At 38.9% G+C, this 22,765-nt stretch overlaps 1 protein-coding gene across 2 annotated transcripts in view; it reads right to left on the bottom strand.

Annotated features, from left to right (window-relative positions):
- THSD7B (thrombospondin type 1 domain containing 7B) overlaps window positions 1–22,765 on the bottom strand; it is an 861,577-nt gene that overhangs the window by 584,426 nt on the left and 254,386 nt on the right. For both annotated transcript variants that reach the window (XM_072757643.1, XM_072757642.1), the window contains exon 3: window positions 3,603–4,413. In XM_072757643.1, coding sequence (XP_072613744.1) covers window positions 3,603–4,413 — 811 coding nt within the window. The remainder of the gene's footprint in view (window positions 1–3,602; window positions 4,414–22,765) is intronic.

Below are 22,765 nucleotides of genomic sequence, written 5' to 3'. Positions count from 1 at the left end.
AGGAACAAAGGCAATTCAATAGAAAAAGAAGAGTCTTTTTAACAATTGGCACTAGAACAATTGAATTTTCATATACAAAAAAAAAAAAAAAAGGAATTCAGACACCAACCTTATCCTGTCATAAAAAATAGACTGGATCATAGACCTGAATGAAAACTGTAAAACTATAAAATCACTAGAAAACAATATAGGAGGAAATCTAGTTGATCCTAGGTTTAGAGAATTTATTGTTTTAGATGCATCACCAAAGAATAATCCACGAAAGAAATATTGATAAATTTTATTTCATTTAAATTTAAAAAAAAAAGCTTCTTTGTGAAAGACGCTTTTGAGAGAATGAAAATACAGGCCATCGATGAGAAAGAAATTTTTTCAAAACATATCTGATAAGGGACTGGTATCCAAAATACACAAAGAATTTATAAAACTCAACCATAAGAAAACAACTCAAAAAAGAGGCAAAATCCCTGGACACCTCACCAAGGAAGATAAACAGATGGTAACCAAGCATATAAAAAGATGCTGAACATCATATGTGATTAAGGAATTGCAAATTAAAACAAGATACCACTACATACCTATCAAAAAATGGCTAAAATCCAAAACACTGACAATAGCAAATGCTGGCCAGAATGTGAAGCAATAGGAACTCTCATTTATTGCTGGTGGGAATGCAAAATGATACAGCCACTTTGGAAGACAGTTTGGCAGTTTCTTACAAAACTAAACAAACTCTTACCATAATATACAAAAATATGCCCACTGGTATTTTTCCAAATGAGTTGAAAACGTATGTTCACATAAAAATCTGCAGATGAATGTTTATGGAAGCTTTATTTATATCTGCCAAAACTTGGAAGCAACCAAGATGTCCTTCGATAAGGGAGTGGAGTGGAAAACAAACTGTGATATATCCATACAATAGAATACTGCTGGAGGAGGTAATCAAGAGGACAGGACTTCCAGTTGACCCTTAGGCTAGACCCAGACAATTGGGAGCTCCTCACCCGCTCCCTTGTCCTTGCAACGTATGCTCTGTACACAGTGGGACCACCTCTAAGGACATAGCATTAAGGAAGTAGGTGTTTTGAAACCATCTAGATGGTATACGTGACTGGACCCAATTAAGGCCTTTATATAAACTTTTAAGATTTGGCAGGTGGGTACAGAGATCACCTCATTTTACATCCACCTAAAATAAGCCTTATAAGTAGGTTTCCTTGCTTATTAAAATGCCACCTACCAATCTGGAGTAGTCTGCCTCTTTCTTTGGTTTCTCCTTGCCCTGTGTATATATGGTGGGTGGGGCAGTAGTTTGTAAACCAACAAACATCATTCAGTGATAAAATGAACTGAGCTATTAAGCCATGGTACACATGGAAGAACCTTAAATACATATTGCTAAGCAAAAGAAGCCAATATTAAAAGGCTATATATTGCCTCATCCCAACTATATAACACTCTGGAAAAGATAGAACTATGCAACCAGTAAAAAGATCATTGAATGTCAGGAATGGAACTGGGGAAAGGCAGGATCAATAGGTAGAGCACAGATTTTTAGGGCAATGTAACTATTCTTTATGATACAATCATGGTGGTTACATATCATACATTTGTCCAAACCCACAGAAGTACAACACAGTGAACTCCAACGTAAACTATGAGCATAGTAATATATTGGTATTGGCTCATGAATTGAAACAAATACACTACACTGATGGAAGATGTATGTATGAAACTGTATGTGTGGAGGGGAGTGATGAGAAGGTATATGGAAACTGTATTTTGCACTCAATCTTTCTGTAAATCTAAAATCACTCAAAAAATAAAATCTCTTAATAAAAAAATGGCAAAAACAAGCAAACTAAAAACGAAAACATTCTTGGAATATTAAGAATACAATGTCTTAAAAAATACAATGTCTACAGAATCCCACATACAAATTCAAACAATAATCACCCAAATCATCTGCTTAATCTCTTGGGCTTCACAGAAGCAGGCAATAAAAGGCAGAAAATCACTCTTCAGTGGAACTGCCAATTGCATATAGCATAAATCAGAATGAAGCATCAAAGATAAAATATGCTCATTTGTGAAGTCAAATGGAAAAAAAAAATCATCACATTACTTTGTTCTAGAATAGCAGAGGTACTCTTTTGAGCCTCTCCCAGCCAGCTATGGGTTATGAGAAAACAGTAACTGATAATGACTAATTCTAGAGATGAGCATTTCACTGTTTTGTAATTTAAGTACTAGTGAAAGGTATTTAAATTTGGAACAAACTTGGTAATATACAAGTGTTTCCATTTAAGGCCTTCTGGGGAAAATTAAACAAATACTATTTTGAACATATTTCTATATACTTATGTCATGATTTTTTTGTACTAGGGATTCCAGCGCTGCTCAGCAGTTTAGCACCTGCCTTGGGCTCACTGCATGATCCAGAGTCCCAGGATCGAGTCCCGCATAGGGCTCCCTGCATGGAGCCTGCTTCTCCCTCTGCCTCTCTCTCTCTCTGTGTCCCTCATGAATAAATAAATAAAATCTTTAAAAACAAATAAATAAATTAATTAATTAATTAAAATAAAATAAAATAAACTATTCCTTTTAAAAGTTCCAGTTCAGGGGATCCCTGGGTGGCTCAGCAGTTTAGCGCCTGCCTTCCGCCCAGGGCGCGATCCTGGAGTCCCGGGATCGAGTACCACATCGGGCTTCTTGCATGGAGCCTGCTTCTCCCTCTGCCTGTGTCTCTGTCTCTGTCTCTCTCTCTCTATCATGAATGAATGAATGAATAAATAAATAAATAAATAAATAAATAAATAAATACATCTTTAAAAAAAGAAAAATTCCAGTTCATTCCCTCTCTAGGTTTGTAATTCTATTTATTGCTATACAAGGTAATTTTTTTTCAAAACAATGCCATAGAAAGCATTCTTGTATTAACTTTATCATTACTACTATAAAAAATCTACAACTAAAATGTTAGAGAACCTTCTTAATCATGAAAACAAAAGTAAACAAAAACAAATGTAAAAACCATGAACATTATGAAAAATGATAAATATTTGCATAATATATATCCCAGTTTTAAGAGTCAGTTGGAATTTTTATCATTATAAAGAAAGGCTTGGGGCGCCTGGGTGGCTCAGTGGTTGAGCATCTGCCTTTGGCCTAGGGCCTGATCCCAGGGTCCTGGGATCGAGTCCTGCATCAGGTTCCACACAGGGAGTCTGCTTCTTCTGCCTAAATCTTTGTTCTCTCTGTCTCTCATGAATAAATAAATAAAATCTAAAAAAAAAAAAAAAAAAAGAAAGGCTTAGTCTTTTATTACTGTAAACCAGTTGATACTTTGACAAAATGCGGCAATACATGCCTTATCCTGTATAGTTGCACTACTAATTATGCAAGAATTCAGAGCTCTTCCTGGTCTCCAGTCTGAATTATTCATAACAGAAATTGAAAACTTCTTAGATGGAACTTCTAAATATCCAAATCCCAACCCAGTTATAATTTTCCCTTCATAAGGAATCAAAGAAACTTTATGAAATTGCATTGTACAAGAGGTAGGTGAACCAAAGATATAAACACTGAAGGCCTCCTACCTTAACACGGCATTTCTCCCATCACTTCTGGTGCACCAGACCTGCCGGGTTTGATAACCGATCTCTAGGTCCCAGGGCTTGGGATGGTGATGTGGCTTGTAACTTTGATGTCGAAAGGTGACTCGCTCCTTTGAATCCGAGTTAAAATCCAGAACAGTTCTTCCACTTAGGTTAATTTCTTTAAGATGAGGCAGTCTACACTTACTCCATGGTCCTACCTTAAGGCTAAAAGTATACTCCTCTTCGCCCAGAGGACAGGACATCGGGGTGTCACAGGCTCTTGACTCGGTCAGGTTGGGACACTGGGACCCACCATAGAGAGGGGGGGAGATGGCTGCACGGATTCGGTGCTGCAGTTGCCTCTCGCATCCCCTGCTGCACTCCGACCACTGTGAGAACTCAGACACGACACAATCCCGGGGACAGGGAATGAGGCAAGCTTGTTCTGTGGGGGGCTGAGGGGCAAAGTGTTCGCATATTTCGTTTACAACCACGGTTCTGTTCAACTTCTGAATACAGCGCACGGTCCGGTGCTGCAGCCCATGCTGCGCTGTCACACACTCTGCAGTCCGAGGCTTGGCTTGGCCAAGGTTGGAAGGCACCAGCACGCAATGGTGCCAGTCAGAGACCTCCCACTGGAAGAGGTCTCTGTGCCAGTCACACACCCGGAAGCAGCTCCTTTCCTTTGGAGGCCTGTTGTTCTCATCACAGTTAGATAGGTGACCCGTCCACCCTTCCAAGTGGAAACACCACAGTGCCCGGCTCTGCACTCCTCCCGGTCCACAGTCTCCTGTGCACCTTCCCCAGGGGCCTAGGGCAGAAAGACAAAGGGGTCAACCACTCAGAGATTCCATGATGCCATCCCCACAGAAATGGGTCAATGCGCACACTTCCCAGCACAACCCCTATGAAATTATGGATCTGAGTGGACAATATAATCTGCTTGCTAAAGAGTGTGGATGCTGAATCCTCTTTGCCTTTGTTGCAACCCCCACTCCAACTCTTACCAGCAATGTCAACTTGGACGAATTACTTGCACTTTCTAAGCCCTACACTCCTTAACTACATAAGGGAGAGAATAAAAACACTCACTTGTAGAGCTGTTCTGAGGATCAGTGGTAAAAAGTGGTGCCAGGGAGACAACACATGCTCAATACATGATTGGTATCATTATAATCATTATGATGCAAAGCCTATATATCTAACCCAAAATTAATACATTCTAGTTAGACAATGTGTCAATCTAAAAGAGCCCTAAAACTAGGATTTTTTTTTTTAAACAAACTTTATTTTTTTTTATTTTTTTAAATTTTTATTTATTTATGATAGTCACAGAGAGAGAGAGAGAGGCAGAGACACAGGCGGAGGGAGAAGCAGGCTCCATGCACCGGGAGCCCGACGTGGGATTCGATCCCGGGTCTCCAGGATCGTGCCCTGGGCCAAAGGCAGGCGCCAAACCGCTGCGCCACCCAGGGATCCCTAAAACTAGGATTTTAATAAAGTAGGATTTTTCACATTTCCAAGCCTTTGACTCAATATTGCAGGTGGCTCCGAAGAGAAATACATTTAGAAAAATAACAATAACCTGAGAAAGTATCCTAAATATATTTTCATTTGCTAAATAGGTGTCTCTGCTTTTGGATTTTGCTCACAGAGTGAACTGCATGAAACAGAAAATATCTGATGGAAGAGGATCTACTAAAAGCAGCGTCAGTAACACTGAACTGCCTGCGGAAATTCTGCACTTCTGATTCCTGAAATATACCCACTTTGATTTCTGATAGGTACAGACTCCCGGGTAAAGCTTCCAACATTAGTTTGTAATCTGCCAAATCTTTTAATTAATGAATATGTTTTCATGGGAAAGAGTCCCACAAAGAAATGGACAGATAAAACAGCGTCAAGCGATGTTTCTCACGTTGTTTTGCATCTAATTGGTAGACATACCAGCCAGCCTTATCTAGAAGGCTGATGATACAACGTTTCATAAGGATGGCAAGTAATCAGATTTTTGTATCAATGGGAAAAAAAATACTTCCCTCTCTTTCACTTTACTTAATATGTAACATGAACCCAAGAAAACTTTACCCAGCTTAACCATGTAAATGTTGTCCTTGTGATAATAAAGGCAATCCATACCCTGAGAAAGGTTTGAATTTACCTAGGTACGAGAAAGTAGGTGCAGTCTTTCTCTCTTCCCCCAAGTCTGATCAAACACCCAAAACTTCATGGAATATTGTTTTCATGCACATCCACTACAATTCTAGGACAGGAAATGTGTACAGAGTCGTGCACATTTAGGAAGAGACATATACATCCCCCCAAAATAGGTATTTGCATCTGTGGCCACATGCTGCAATGAAATCTCTCACTATAGCAGGACATCAGTTTGGGGGTTCTAATGTACAATCTTCCCAATTCTTCCTCACAGTACTGTCTAGATATGCAGACCTACCATGCCAATGACTTCTGTTACTTTGTAAGTGAGATTAACATAGAAAATACTCTCTTGTCCTTTCAGTGTCCCCATCCTGGAGTCTCCCCTGGCTGAAATGGACAGAGGAGTTTCACTGGAATAAGTCAACTTTTACTCATACCAATGCCCTTGAGTTTGCCCATACTTTTCCCAGGTGTGGTGTCTCAGCACTGACTGCCCCTGGCACAGTACATGCACAGAAAAAAAAAACAAAACAAAAAAAAACAAAACAAAACAAAAAAAAGGTACTCTCAACACAAGCTGATTTCATCAATTGCCCTCAATTCTGTTGATTTTCTCCTGGATCACCCACAGTTTTGTGCTTTGTAAATTGAGATGTTTATTGCTGCATGAAAGCCATTTACAGGCTTCATGTGCCCAGGCATTCTGGAGCAATTGCAGTTCAAATATGCCATCCCTTGTCCATCATGTCAGAGTATACATGCACATTTTTATTATTGCGCCCCCCCCCAAAAAATCTCCATGGTTACTCAGTAAAGAAATACTTCCAAAAAATATATCTTTGTAGCAAACTTTTAAAATCTAAAGTCAGTTTTGAATAACATAAAACAGCTATTGGATGAAATTGAAAGAAGCACTTTTTGAAAGTACTAGGTTTTTAAATAATAGCTGTCTGCTTATCTTTATTTGTTGAAGGATGAAATACACACAATTTTCCCCTTAGGACTTTTTTTGTGTAAAGAAAGTAAGACCAGAAATATCAAACCATTTCTAAGCAATCTGAAAAAGCTAATATTAAACTTAAGTCATCTAGAACAGCTTACAAAGTGATCTTTATTCTTACTTTTAAAGCATTTTACTAACACATTTTCTTATTAAAATGTTTTCTTCTTGTTGTAAGTTTTCCGCCTACTTTCAAAATTGTTAAGGTAGCTCTTTTTTGTTATTTGAAATCATTAATATTTTAAACCTTATACATTACTATTCTTTCCTTAGCTTTCACATTCTCCATCTATACAGAAATACACCAAACAGCAAAAATTCCCTTAGATCAATGGAAGACAAAATATAACTATTAAATGATTATCGTCATTTGTTAAGGGCTAGCAGTGCTGTGCTGGGCTTGGACTGGTACCAGAGGACTATTATATATTTAAGAATTTTACCAGGTGGTTGTTAAATCATTCATAGTTTGACATCAACCATGATGGGAGCATTTACACCACACCACAATTTAAGGCAAATCAAGACATTAAAAGCAAACAACCAACAATGACAAAAACCCAACAGCTGGTTTGTTATATACTACTAGTGATTTGCCCAGTTCCTTCCTATTCCTTACAACAGTCCTCTGACATGGGGCTAGAATGCTTATTTTAGCAGCTGGAGAAGTGAAGATCAGAGAAGTTTTAAAGCATATCCAAGGTTACACATGGTAGTACATGGTAGGCAAATGGGACTGCAGCTCCACAAGACTCCAAGCATGGGCTCCTGCCCTGCATTTGAAAAGTCTTTTCTAGAGTGAGCATTGGTGTATGTGCTCCTTACATCCCAAGGCAGATAGATCTGTTTCTTAGCTTAGCTCTGATCTCTCCGATCTGTTAGTTAATACTCCTTTGGATATCAGTACAAGTAATCAAGGTGGTATGTGGGCAATGATTTCCCCCTCCTGGCCCTGGAAATTTAGGATGGCAGGTCTTGCACAGTAAGACACATGCATGTTGATAAGCATTAGTCAGTACATTCAGGAAGGCACAGTCAGGGGAGAATAGTTTCTCTTCATATTAATAGCAAACTTTGCAGACAACTGAACAACATGTAAGTAACAAGCAAATATAAAGTGAATTGTGTACGCTTGGAATAAATGAAAAACGAATTGCAAGCAAGATATACAAGATGGAGACAAGACCTCTCAACAATTGACCTATAACAATTTGCATTTCTCAGGCATACAGAAGAATGTGTTCCCTGATTTATTCAGTTGTGTTTGCCTATGAACTTTAAACACACACACTAGTGAAAATCACATAGCCCTGAGGGATTTGCCATTTTGGAAAACATGCATATTGAAGTAAAATGTGAACTGCAGTCTGAGAAATCTTGTATCCCTTGTCCAGGTTCAGAAATAGAACATATTAAAGCTTTGAGCAGTTGTGTGGAGAAAATGAATATCACCTTTAAATTTTCCACATGTGTAAAATGTGATTATAGTCACAATATATATCTGAGATGAGTAATCTAAAGAAACATATAGGAAACCCATGCTTTTAAACATCAGTCATTTGGTATTTTTTTAATTGAAAACAGGCCGCAAGTAATACAAATTAAAAAAAAAAAAGAATTTACAACCAGTAAAGGATTAAAAATTTAGTGAGACATACTGTTCCTTTAAACCAAAACATTGTGTTACAGTCTCAGAAAATACTACGTATTAATAAGAATAATAATTCAGTACTTGTTTACCTGGACCGACATTATATAAAAACATCATCCACCTGCAACTTACTACCTTTTCTGTGCAATAAACACAGTCACTTTGAAATAAACTGCTAAATCCTTTAAATCACACCAGTTTTAATTAACACATTAACATTTTGGTTTAGAAGCAAAATCTTTGGGAGTGAAAGGGTGGCATTTGTTAATTGTTGGATCACGTTCACATTAGACTCTGTGATTCCTCTTTTTTTTTCTTTTTTTTTTTTTCCTGCCTGTGCTTTTGCAGAAAATGCAAATATGTGAATGCTCTAATGTAATATTCCCCTAGAAGAGAAAAGTGCTGGCACATTGTGGTCTCTTAATTAAGTTATCCTTAACTGGGTTAGTTAAGATTTATGTATCTCTCAATCTAAATCATCATATTTAAGATGACCTGCCAGATGCCTGAATTTTAGGTGTGGCATTCACTAAGATGCCTACAACAAAGGAAAAAGGGAACTCAAGAGGTTAGGGAGCATAAACACATTCCAGCATTTGCCACTGTTGAAGGCAGCAATGCTGACTTAATACCATTCATGCAATAGGAAAAGATGTTTATTTTACTGTGCATTTTTTTTCAACCACAGTTATTATTAACCTTTATTTTTAACTTGGGCAATGCGGTTGAGGCATGACAGGAATGTCAATGCAAAACTTTGATATCTTAACCAAATTATTTGTGGAAAATTACTATACCAAAGAACTCATAAACCTCAACACTACCAAATGTGATATAAAACAACATTGACCAACTGGTAAGATGCCTTTCCTCCAAGAAATAGCTTGAAACTTATGCAGTAGCTTTCACTTCTTACATAGCCTTCATATCAACCATGGAGTAATTAAGTAATGCTTCCCTTACATAGTGGACAAATATCTAAGAAATCACACTTTTTAAAATACATAAAAAAACCCAAGGAATGAGAAAAGAGTAACATCTGTGCATTCATTCACTAACATAACAATTACTCATTAACGACTACTTGACAAGTAGTGTATTAGACTCTGGAAATATAAAAATAAATGAGACACCAAGTATCTCTCACAAAATCTGTACGCTAAATGTAATGCCAATTTGCTCCTGAGGAGGACATTTGGTCTCTCCTTCAAGTCTATTTACATTTACTTGGTACACAGTTTAACAATTTTAATGCTTTGGTTTCCAGAGCTCGTTAGACTTAAAGCAGCAAACCAGAGACTGGAAGGGATTACTGGAAGCAGGGATACTGAGAGAAAATGGAAACCAGAAGAGATGGCTCTTCTACAGGCTACGTTTCTGAAACTATCATGTTAATAACTCCTACTAGCAGAGGATGCCCAAAGCCATGCAGCACTTCCCAAACTCAGAGAAAACTGTTATACAAATAAAGTATTGACTATCAATAGAAATACAACACAGAAAATGTACAAACATGGAAAAAATTTAAATGAAAAAAACATTTAAACCATAATGCATTTTGTTTAAAAAGTTGCACTGCACTCTTTACAGGAACCAAAAAAAAAAAATCCTTTATTAATAATAAAACTTTTTTTTTTTTTAAGATTTTATCCATTTACTCATGAGAGACACAGAGAGAGGCAGAGACATAGGCAGAGGGAGAAGCAGGCTCCTGATGATGTGGGACTCGATCCCAGGACCCCGGGATCACGTCCTGAACCAAAGGCAGATTCTCAACCACTGAGCCACCCAGGTGTCCCAGTAATAAAACTATTTTCAAAACACATTTGCAGTCTGAAGGATATGTGTGCTAAAGTATTCCAATGATTTCCATTAGAAGATTTTAACAGCAACAGTTCAGGGCTACCAAATGTAACTTCAACTTCACTTTCATAGGTATAAAGGCTGACTTTTGAAGACAGTTTATGATTCCATACAAGGCCACCACAGAGCATTTGAACTGAATATTTATATATACTTCCAGAAAGCATAAGCATTGTTGCTAACCTTCCAGGCTCTTTCTGTACGATTGTGTTTTTGTTTGACACCTAACAGCACGTTCTAAGTTCATCTTTGTGGACAGATGCCTCTGACTGAAAAGCAAAGTGCCTCTGTTACTTATCATTTATGATTACAGATTATTAGTTGCCAGTGGCTAGAACATCCATTAACAGGAGCTTGACAGCAAGGCAGATTAGAAATATATCTGAACGACTCATCAGCTAATGCAAACACCACAGAGACAGAAAACCACTCTTTAAAAAATTGTTTATCAATAGTTCTGGTTTGAATTCTACTTTCTAAAGATTCTGAAGCCTAAAAGGAATTCTCAAACCTCATATTCTTCACTACATTCTGACATAAAGTGGGTCCTTTCAGATCACTAAAACCTACAGGCTGCTAAGTGACTCAGATGGGGGAATGGAAAGGTAATGTGACAGCCCACAGATCTGGGAGGAGGAAAGGAAGCCCAGACAAGTCCTATGGGTTGCCCAAGGTCATGCAGTCATTTGGAGAAGAAATGGGACAGACAAATCCGTTGCAGGCACCCACTCCAATGATCTTTACACTATAGCATGTGGGCTTCTATTGTAACATCCTAAGAATGCAAGGGAAGAACAAGGACTCTGTAAATGGTTGTAATCCAAGAAGTGGGGAAGGGAAAGTAGGAAAAACATAAAAATAGAAATTACATAAAGACACATATAACACAAGCAACGAATTGTCTGATAATGATGAGAGCTTTCAGCCTCCTGTACCAGCACCTGGACCTGTTCCCAGGGGCCCTTTCACAATGTATTACGTGAAATGGGATCCTTCCTGACTTTGCATGCTTGAGAACATGGACTGAGCTGCTGTTCAAGAACATAGAGAACCAATAAGGGCGAGTGGCTTAAAGGACAAATGAAGTCTCAGGCATGCGTCCCTAAAATAACTATAGTAAATAATAGTAATAACATGTTTTTGATCACCTACCATCTTCCCAATACCACATGTACATTGTTGATATTCTTCTGCTTTGCTAGATGGGACCATCAAAGCATGAGGTCGAAGAACGCGCTTCAGGTAAACAGCTCTTGGGGTCACCTCGGTGTCAGTTGGTTAAGCGTCTGACTCTAGATTTTGTCTCAGGTCATGACCTCAGAGTTGTGAGATCAAGCCCTGTGTGGGGCTCCTCACTGGGTGTGGAGCCTGCTTGAGATTCCCTCTTCCTCTTTCCCTCCCCCTCTCTCAGATAAACAAACAAATAAGGTTAACAGCTCAGCAGCCCTGACATTGAAATCTCCAGTTCTATCTACTTTATGCCTTCTCCACAACAACTGCAATTTAACTACCTTTAGCAGCCATATCTCTTGAGCAAATGAAGCCTTGCAATGTCCATTAGATACACTATATTTAGAAGAGGGTCTTTGTGAGCACAGCTGGTGTGAGGGGCTCAGGGCATAACCACTCTTCTCCTGCCTAAAGCCGTTTGCCCCTAGCTTGGTCTCAGCTCAATGGCATGGCTCGAGTGATGGCCCCGGAACTCCTGGGGCTCTGATACTTGTCAACGGATATTTATGGGATGTTCTCATCCCATAAATATGGCTCCACTCAACTTTGACTTTACTTACAATAAATGCTTTGGCTAAGCCCTCTCAATTCCCTGGAGAAGCAGAAGACAATCATTTACTCAGCTGTTTGGCATCAGTTAAGTGAAAAAGGCAATGAACAGTCCCCCAGAAACAGAGTGAAGCTGAGTACCACACAATATTCTTCTGAAGGACTTTCTCCCTCAGCTTATCGGCCACTCAGGCAGTGACTAAACTTCAGGAGGGCCAGAAATTTGTTTGCTTTACACATCAGAGAAAGCAAACTGGAACAGGGGCTTGGGAGGCTGAAATTTTTAAGTTGTGCCCCTCCCGCTCCAAAAAAGAATAAAGTGCTATGTCCACAGTGAATAATCAATATATGTTGGGCTTGATAAAGAAGGCCCTTTTTACTGTCGCCTTAGAGGTTCACTGGAAAAGCAACAATGTTGAGACTACGCATAGGCTTTAAAAATACAGAATGCAAAAGGGCAGGGTGGCATCCACTTTATCATTAAGCAACTGAAGGATTAATTTTGCCTAGGATAAAAATTGCACTAGAGATAATATTTTTTTCTTAGTAATTTCAATTCTCTAGCAGTTACATGGAGTATATCTGCTTCTCAATACACCTTCTCTCTAGTAGCAGATATTCACGGTGAACAAACCAGAGAGAACCAAAACACATAAGCTACATTTGGGTGGACAAAACATCTAGTTCATTCAATTTTTTCTTCCCAAAGGAATAGTTCTTTCAGTTCTGAAACAGCAATTTTAAGACTGTTTGAGACTCTTCTCATCTGAAAAATAACTTTCAAGTTACTGATTTGAAAACATATTTGAGAAACAGCAGTAACATGGCATAATCACAGTATCATACTCTATCTGAAAACACTAGAAATATCTATTTATCCTAAATAGTCTAATGAGCATCCTAAGGATTCTATTTACAAAGAGCAAATCTAATCAGTCACCCATCAGCTTTACTTCCTAAACATCTATCCAGTCTATCCATGCTTCTTCATTCCTACTGTCACTACCCTCACCCAAACCACCACCTTTTTCTTTTTTTTTTTTTTAAGATTTTATTTATATATTCATGAGAGACACAGAGAGAGAGAGAGGCAGAGACATAGGCAGAGGGAGAAGCAGGCTCCATGCAGGGAGCCTGAGATGGGACTCAATCCTGGGACCCCAAGATCACACCCTAGGCCACAGGCCAGTGCTCAACCACGGAGCCACCCAGGGATCCCCCACACCACCTTTTCTTGTATGAATGAAAGGAGTAGCCTCTTGACTGACCTTCTGGCATGTTCTGTCCCACCCCACTATACCCATGACATCAATTCTTTCTCCATATTATAGACATATATCTTTTAATAATTCAAATTTGTACCACTTTGGGTGCAGGTTATCATCTCTATGGTATTTCTATGCTTAAAGCTCATCAGTGACTTCCCATTCTTCTCAAAGAAAAAATTTCAGCATGTCATACAAGTGTCCACCTGACCTGGCCCCTTCCCACCCCCTTAGTATCTGATCACCAGAGCCACCCACATTCACTCACTGCTCTGCCATTCAGTTGGCCACCTCTCTGTTCCTCCAATATTCCAAGTTCCCTAACATATCTGGGAAGCCACATGCACTATTCCTCAAGGAAAACCACATACTCCACCACCTATGGCCAAATTAATTCCTTCTCTTCATATCTCAAGTCACTTTCTTAGGGAACTCTTCCCTATGCTCTGGCACTACCTTACTCTTCTACAAAACACTCATCGCACTTGCAATTACAAATCCGACTGTGTAATTTAAACTTTGTCTCTCCCACTTGATTCTAAATTCTGTGATGGCAGAAACATGTCGGTCCTAGTCACCATTCTATTCCCAGCAGTAACCTAGTGGTTGGCATATGGTTAGCCTCCCACCCATTATCAAAACTGGAGCAAACAGCATTGAAGGAGCAGAATCATGTCTAAATATAACAAGGAGTAATGTCACCCCCGGAAACTCATCACACAAATGAGTGGATGGTTTTGCCCAAATGAGAGGAAAAAAGAAAAAAAAAAGTCTGTTCTGTGTTTTCTTAGCATATGTTTAAAGGAAGAAATCCTCAACGTGATGTCCAATAGAATTCTTAAAAATCTGTTTTCCACAACCCTGTTTATAACACTCATTATTCTTTGTTGCAACTTTCTGGGCCCCTTCTTTCCAGACTCCACAAAGCCCCTGCATTGAGGAATGGGGTACTCTGTCTTCTCATGATTACTATGCTAATTTTACCATTAATAAATACACAAGTCTCCAGAAATACCTTTGATCTGGGACAGAGATCTCATCCAAATATTCTAATTGACCAAGGAAGTTGACTCAACACATAAGATTGCTATTATCTTTTTTTCTCAGAGGATTCAAAGCTTTCTTCCCCCCCACCTCAGAGAATTACAAATCAGATCCTATCATCCCAGCCTACTACTAGCAAAACTAAAGAGTGACTGGGGATAAAATTATTACGGTGGTTACAATTTCACTATAATAAAAGCAACAGCAGTACTGCAGACACTCTGGACAGACATCGTGCTCAACCCTTTATAACAATCATGTCACTCAGTCCTCAAAGCAGTCTTGCAAAGTAGACTAATTTTCAGAACTCCCAGATGCCTCAAGTTTCTAATTTCAGGAAAATTGGCAGAAGAAATGAAGAGAGTGAATGTGTCACTTTATAGTCTGTTGATATGATTACAAATTCTCTGACACCGAGAAAAGACCTAAGAAGATAAGGGTCTGGAAAGTGTACTTAAAAGACTGTTCATTTGGACCACTCCTCTGTCTAAGGAGAAGAAGCACCAGAAGCAGAAGGAAACTCAAGAAATTTGGGTGCCCTGGTTCCTGGCTGGATTCTGAAGGATTCTGTGTAAAATGTCTTTGTGCTCAAACCCTAGTGCAGCTCTGAGTGGGGTTGTTATTCTGAAGGGAGGAGTGGGTAAGAGACCAAGTCCCCATCTTCGTGTGGGGTTCGGAGAGGGGACAAATATATTTAAGGAGTACATTTGGTTTAAAGAAACACAGATTTGGGATATCTGGATGGCTCAGCTGTTGAGCAGCTGCCTTCAGCTCAGAGCATGATCATGGGGTCCTGGGATCGACCCAGGATCCCTGGGCTCCCCACAGGGAGCCTGCTTCTCCCTCTGCCTATGTCTCTGCCTCTTTTTTCGTGCCTTTCATGAATGAATGAATCAATGAATCAATGAATAAATAAATAAATAAAATCAAGAAAGAAAAAAAGAAAGAAAGAAAGAAAGAAAGAAAGAAAGAAAGAAAGAAAGAAAGAAGAAAGAAGAAAGAAAGAAATTATTTTAATTAGAAGGAACACTTTTTTAAAAAAAAACTTTTTTTTAGAGAAAGAATGCTCATGTGCAGAGACCAGGAGTGGAGAAGTGGGGAGGGACAGGGATGGGCAGAAAGAGGGGGAGAGAGACTCTGAAGCAGACTCCTTGCACAGGACTGGATCTCAGGACTCTGAGATCATTGTCTGAGCTGAAATCAAGAGTGGGACACTTAACTGACTAAGCCACCCCGGTGCCCTTTGAGGACACTTTTGGGAATGAGCACAGACAGCCCAAACAGATTCTGCCTTTTGTATTGCCAGAAGTCTTTTCATCAAGGTCATGTCAGATGTTTCTTCTCTTGGCACAGAGCTCCTAATTCAAAAATACAAACTTCCTCCCTGCCCCTTTGTCCTATCTGGTGTGAGACTGATAAGAATAGAGATGTTGGTGTTAGTAACAGAGACACAAGCACCATGTACCTTGCTTCCCCAGAGAGGGAATGGCAGCCTAGGGTGTCGAGGCAGAGAAGGCCAAGGCTACTGAGCACCTCCTGCAGATCCAGGCGCTCAGCACAGTGGGAGAACAGCAACAGCATAAAGGGCAAGATACAGCATAGAATTCAGGAGAGGTCAGCCAACCTGTCAGGAGTAAGGGCCTTCTAGGTGGTGACCAGTATGAACACATGGCTAAGAAATATGTGGACCTACCAAAGAAAAAGTAGGGGACTGGGTGGTATAAAGAGCTCCAAAAAAATAACCAAACTAAGTTAAACAAAATTATGTTTCTTGCACAATGAAAGTTTTAGCTGAGATGAGTGCCCACTACGATAATCACCACCACATATAATAATTAAAGGAAATCAGAGAAGCAATAATAAACACATCCCCCACCAGCCCAAGGGCTGACAGCCCCGTAGAACATTCAAGCCATTGGCTCAATAGCACACTGAGAAAATCCATCCTCATTACCCTTTTCTAGCTGACTGAGCACAAGGCAGTGGCCTGAAGCCTGTATCAACTCTTTTTAGCCTCCTCCTTCCCTGCATGGCTGGAATTTCCCAGGGTGCTTTGTGCAAATCCAATTTACAGTGAAAGTGAATTGAGGAAATGTCATCCGAGTTACGGGGGTAGTTTACATTTACATAACGAAAATAATTATTGTAAAGTAGCATTTATCATCTGATAGACAATGTTAGTACATAGATGACTGGGAAAAAATGCTGAATTTTAACAGCTTCTGGGGACAAGGAAGGACAGGGCTGCCTCCTGGCCTTTCCTGTGGTAATCACTTCATCTGATTCCAGCTGAAGATAACATATCATCATTCAGGAAATCCCAAAATGTTTTCAGTGGAACAGCTGCATCCTCTGAGATCAGTACACAGAGAGGAGTGCTGGTATTAAATAAATTTGGGAACAATGCAGAGTTCAGTGAAATTTAAAGTTTTCTACTTCCAGGAATCTTCGATGCTTTTTAAATATACATTGTGAATCTCAAAGAATTTATCCCTAGAATGCAATGGTTCGCAAACTTCTTTCCATACATCATTCTTTTCCTGGAAGAAAAAAATATATATATGCGTATATATCTATATTTTGCATGCATGATGCTTTTTCCTTGTTAGATGAGATGGCTGACCATATTTTTGTAACCTCAATAATTTTAAATAACATGAAATAAAACGATAATTTCAACTTTAGAGTCCAATGAAACTTTCAATCCAAAGCCTAGCACTTATATTCTCAAAAGACAGAAACACACACAACCACAAAGTATAAGTCAGAATAAGTCTAATTCATAAGTTGACCTATAATAAGTCAATCACACATCAGAATAAGTCTAAGATCTGCCACCTGTTCACAAAGAATGAGACAAATATAAAACACATAGCAGAGATCCACCTGTCCATTAGGAGTTACCTGAGCAATTTCAAAGACAGAGGACACGAGATCAAAGTGCATGGGACTGTGACAAGGCTTAAGGTTGCAAAGGGATGAAACAATTCAGAGCAAGTACTGAACATGTCACTGATTTGCAGCCCAATAAAAAAGTCCTGCATATGTTACACTTCTCTAATTTTAGACTTTCTATATCATTTCAAACATAGTTTGTGCTCTGCTAGATTTTACTTCAGGATATGACAAGATGTACTTTATTGGCCACACATTAGTGAATTAGTATAATTACAGTAATGTAATCACTGGTTCTAGGTTTAGAAGACAGATTTGTTGACTCTGTATTCCATGAAGGAACATTACATAAATGTGATTCTCTGTAATACACAACAAACTGAATTGACTTAAATATATTTATATATCTATATAATTACATTTGTATGGTATTATATGTTGTATTAAATATATAGTATATACAATACTAATTTTATATTAATGTGTGACATATATTTAAGCCAATTCTATTTCCTATGCATATTTAACTATACGTATTTATGATGTGTATATATAAATGTGTATGTCATATAATAGTTTATGTAATCATATTAGATATAATATGTATGTATGAGTGTGCAAGTATATAAACACACAGACACATACATTCATGTAAATCCATGTTGACTATTGATTCTGTTAACCTGTTATTGTATTTCTTTCTTTTTTTAATAATAATTTTATTTTTTATTGGTGTTCAATTAGCCAACATACAGAATAACACCCACTGCTCATCCCGCCCAGTGCCCCCCTCAGTGTCCATCACCAACTCACCCCCACCCCCGCCCTCCTCCCCTTCCACCACCCCTAGTTCATTTCCCAGAGTTAGGAGTCTTCATGCTCTGTCTCCCTTTCTGATATTGCCTACCCATTTCATTAGTATAAATCAATACCCACCACTAGAATGCATGGCCTCAATGACAGAAAGTATTGCTTATCTGCATCCCCCATCCCACCACCCATAACCTCAAGGAGACTTTTTCTGCTTCTCTTCCTTCTACCCAAAGACAAATGGACAACTATTCCCCTTAGTTAAAATAGGGTGCTTCTGAATATAAACATCAGAGTACTGATATCCAACACTTAAGGAATATCAGTTCTTTCTCCACATGGACCACACAGAAACTCATGACCCACAGAAAGATACTTCTGATTCATCCAAACAATTATTAATTGACAATCACTGTCAACTCTACTCTGGTATATTTCTGTTCTCTAAAAATCAATATGTAATTCATGGTCTAGGTATATAAATTTAATATGAACCATAACATTCTACTCCCTGGGCACTAACTTTCTGTAATACGCTATTAGAACTCTTTATCCCCCTTGTGATTTCAGAGAATTAGTTTGAGCACCTCATAATTCCTATCCTGATGAAACACAGTATCAAAAGCCTATGCCACTTTGAAGTAATTGAAGTCCATACTTTCTAATCTTCATTAAGATTTACTTGAGGTTTTCTTTTATTCCATTCAACACAGATGTCATCTCAGCATGAATCCCTCTCCTCTGCTTTTTTCCAGTTGACTTCATGAGCCATGGGATATGTTGGACGACTGATATACTGGGTCTCAGTAAAGATAATGCTACCTCTGTTCAACGAGGAGAAAGGAAGAATCAAAATTAGCTTTCATACTCACATGAGGGTCAGGGGTCTGGGGACCCCACAGCTCTTCTGCCTTTCCATTAGAATACATATGTAAGCATTCTCTAGCCTTTGTAATTCTCACTGAAGAGACCCCTGACCTGCTTCCCTTTGGCCCATTCCTCTTTGACCTGCTTCTATCTTTTGATAATTACAGTAAGCAATGGAGGCAGAGCATCACTCACAGTGCTGCCAAACCTTTTGTTCTACTATGGGGGTGACTACAGATGTGAACAATTTGTCAGTGGTTTGGAAGCTTTGTATGAGTAGACTAGGATGGTGCACGGGGCAAAAACAGCCAACCCCAACCTGAAAATCAACATCTTACCTGACCATCTGGGCATGGGAATTGGACAGAAACACAGTAGAGTGGGCAAGGATCTGCTCACAGTGTCTGACAAACTACCCTTAAATGCTTATGCTCATTCATTCTTCCAAACACCTAAAGCAAAGAGTCAACAATGGTAACCACTTTAAAATAGAAGAGAGCAGACTCATAGAGAGTGTTTTGGAGCTATACAGACTTGAGTTCAAATCCTGATTGTGCCATTCAGCACTCTGTGATGTTCAGTTGCACTATTTACTTTGATTTTTAATAATTTCAACCTGTATGTGGGCAAGAATAGAGATGCTGTATGAAAAGCTCTTGACACAGTGCCTGGCACACAGTGAGCACCGAATGAGGTATTGTCTGGTACCAAGCTCTTGGTCTACATAAGCGTGGATCTCAAATTTGGCATTTGGCATTTGGGACTGGATAATTCCCTGTTGTGGAGGGCGGTCCTGCGCACTGTAAGATATTCAGAGGCATCCTTGACTTCCACTCTCTAAGCACCAGTAGCCCCCTTCTGCCCCCAGTTTCCAGGCATTGCCAAATGTACCCTAGACAGCAAAACTGCCACACATGAGAACCACTGATGTACACTGCATCATTTAATCCTAACACAAATCCTGGGAGGTGGGTGACTTGTCCATTCTACAAAAAAAGTGACATTACCTATCCAGGATCCCAGCAGTAATAAGGGGGAGATCCAGAACAGTGAGCCAAGAGCCTGAATCCGCCTGTGTCCCCCATCTGTATTTTAAAGAAGAACAACAGAAGTCCCTGACACTTATTCAGCAGTCTATGTACAACCTCGGGCTGCCCAAAGCAATATTTATTGACTGCAGGATTCACCTTTCTCCCATTTTTACTAATCTTGGATACACAAATTTTCAAAACCACCCTTCCCCATAGGTTTCAGTGCTACTTTATTAAGGCTCACTTTACCTTCCCCGTCCTCTGCTCTGGAAATAACCTAGGCTTCGGAATCACAGTCTGGATTTGAACTGTGGCTCCTCCACTTTCTAGCTATATGACCATGGTCATGTTATTTGATCTTGCCTTCATGTGCTACAGAACAGCAACCCAGATTTTGTAGACTTTGCGGTTGTATGGACAGCCAGCTGTCCCGTGCAGTCTGCTATGCGGAGCAAAGCTAAAAGGTTCATAATTGCAGTTGGGAAGTGAAATGCTGCCCTCCACCCTTTTGTGTTGGCCATTGCTAGAGGCAGGATGATTCCTTCCCCTGCATTAAATGTACTCTATTCAAATACTCAAAAAGATTAATCTTATCTCCCCCCACAGAAACACAAGTTTAAAATAATCCAACTCAACAAACTGAATAACCCAACCGCCCCAGCTAGTTTAAGGCTAAGAAACCTTACAATGGGCCCAGCAGCAGTGCTTTTTGGCAGCCAAAGGCAGTGGAGGCTCTTTTCCCAGGGAAGGGGCCAGGATCCTCCACAGTGCAATCCATGAGAGGGCAGTAGAGACCTGCGGCCCAGCACAGACAGCCCAAACCTTTTCCTAGTAAGATTGAACATGACCATTTACCTTTTGACCTCTTGCTGTAGTGATTTTGAAGGAGGTTTTAATAAGATCTTTAAAAATCTCACAGAGGGACGCCTGAGTGGCTCAGCGGTTGAGCGTCTGCCTTCAGTGCAGGGTGTGATCCTGGAGTCCTGGGATCGAGTCCTACCCACATCGGGCTCCCTGCATGGAGCCTGCTTCTCTCTCTGCCTCTCTCTCTCTCTCATAAATAAAATCTTTTTAAAAATTAAAAAAAATAAACATAAAAATCTCACAGAGAAAATGTCAAGTATTTCAATCACTTTCCACTCCTAGAACTTCAAAAATCATCAGACATTCTTAAGTAAGGCCATTTTTAAGAACACACAGCTCCTTGGGAGCATCTGGGTAGCTCAGTCAGTTAAGCATCCAACTCTTGGCTTCAGGTCAGATCGTGATTTGGGGGTCCTGAAATCAAGCCCCATGTGTGTCTTGATGCTCAGCAGGAAGTCTGCTTGAGATTCTCCCTCTGCCCCTCCCCTTTGCTCATGTACACTCTTTCTCTCTAATAAATAAATAAATCTTAAAAATGAAGAAGAAGAAGAACACATAGTCCTTTAAATTTCAAACTGAGAGATAACTACATGACCATCTTGAGCTCAAACTCTGCAGGTGCAATGAGACACTATGGATCAGGGTTTCATCCTATGTTAGAAATTTTACAAAGTAAAAAAAGAAGAAAACAATTCCAATTGATTCACCAAAGGAAGAGACCAATAAAACATTTTTATTTTTATTAAGCATTAAATAAGATGTAAATCTTAACATATAAATAAGAATATTTAGGATTATCCTTCTCATAAGTGATGCAACCACCACTAGTTCTTTTTTATATATCATCCTTGATTTAAAACATCCTCTCTAACATCCTTAAAGTTATTCTTAATGTCCTCTGAATAACCTTTTCCATACTATCAGTAAGACATGCATCTATTATATGCTACACTCTTTATACCACCTTGTCACACAATTGGAAACATGTGAGAAAAAGCAATCTTAAGATACCACTTGTTAGTGCAAAAAGTGCTTTCGTTAGATAAATCCATATTTATCTTCTTGAGAGATGAAGGAGGAGAGAATAAAGTAAAACTGTGATACACCCTCCTTCCCAGGTTAACACTAGTCGGAAAATAAAAATAAGACCTTTTTTCAGATAAAGAAGTAGGAAGAATGAAAACAGCAGATTATATTCACATAAAAAAATACACTGGACCTCTACAGGCCTGTCCTTTTAAAACAAAAAAACAATAATCACAACATGCCACATACACATATATTCATTTCAGAAACATGAGCTCCACTTTCAAATGGCTCTTGATTAGCCTGAGTAAAAGAATCTGGTATTCATTTATATTTAGATCATTTTAATAAATAAGCATAAAGTATTCAAGTTGAAATTGCATCTACCTATATAAAATATGAATTCTGTATTAATTGTAAATTGTATTACAGTATTATTTATAGTACTTAAATATATAAACAATTCAATTCTGCATTAAGTGACTGCTGTGTAGAAAACAAAGATATCACGATTATGTCTGAAATATCAAAAATTGATATTTAAGATGCCATTTCTGCTCTCAGATTGCTTAGAATCTCCTAGGAAAAGAAGACTTAGCTAAAATCTTGTCCATATAAAGAATAATTAGTTTCTTCAACCAATGTACAGAGGCTTTAGAAACACTGGGTTAGAAGAAGTTATTCATGCTGAAAACTGGATGTTTCATGGACAGTAGAGTCTTATAAAGACACTTTTTTTTTCTTAGAGAAGGAGGAGAAAATGGGAATGATGTGAACAATTTTTGGAAATCCTAACAAATGGTCTTGATTTTGTCAATCAAATAGGAGGGAAGCAACAAACTTCCAGCTATAAAACACATAAGTCACAGGGATGAAAAACATAGCAGAGAGAACATAATCAGTAAGAT

The sequence above is a fragment of the Vulpes vulpes genome, chromosome 5, assembly GCF_048418805.1.
Source record: "Vulpes vulpes isolate BD-2025 chromosome 5, VulVul3, whole genome shotgun sequence".
Lineage (NCBI taxonomy): Eukaryota > Metazoa > Chordata > Mammalia > Carnivora > Canidae > Vulpes > Vulpes vulpes.
Note: the sequence above shows the minus strand (reverse complement) of the source record. Positions and strands in the feature narration are given on the sequence as shown.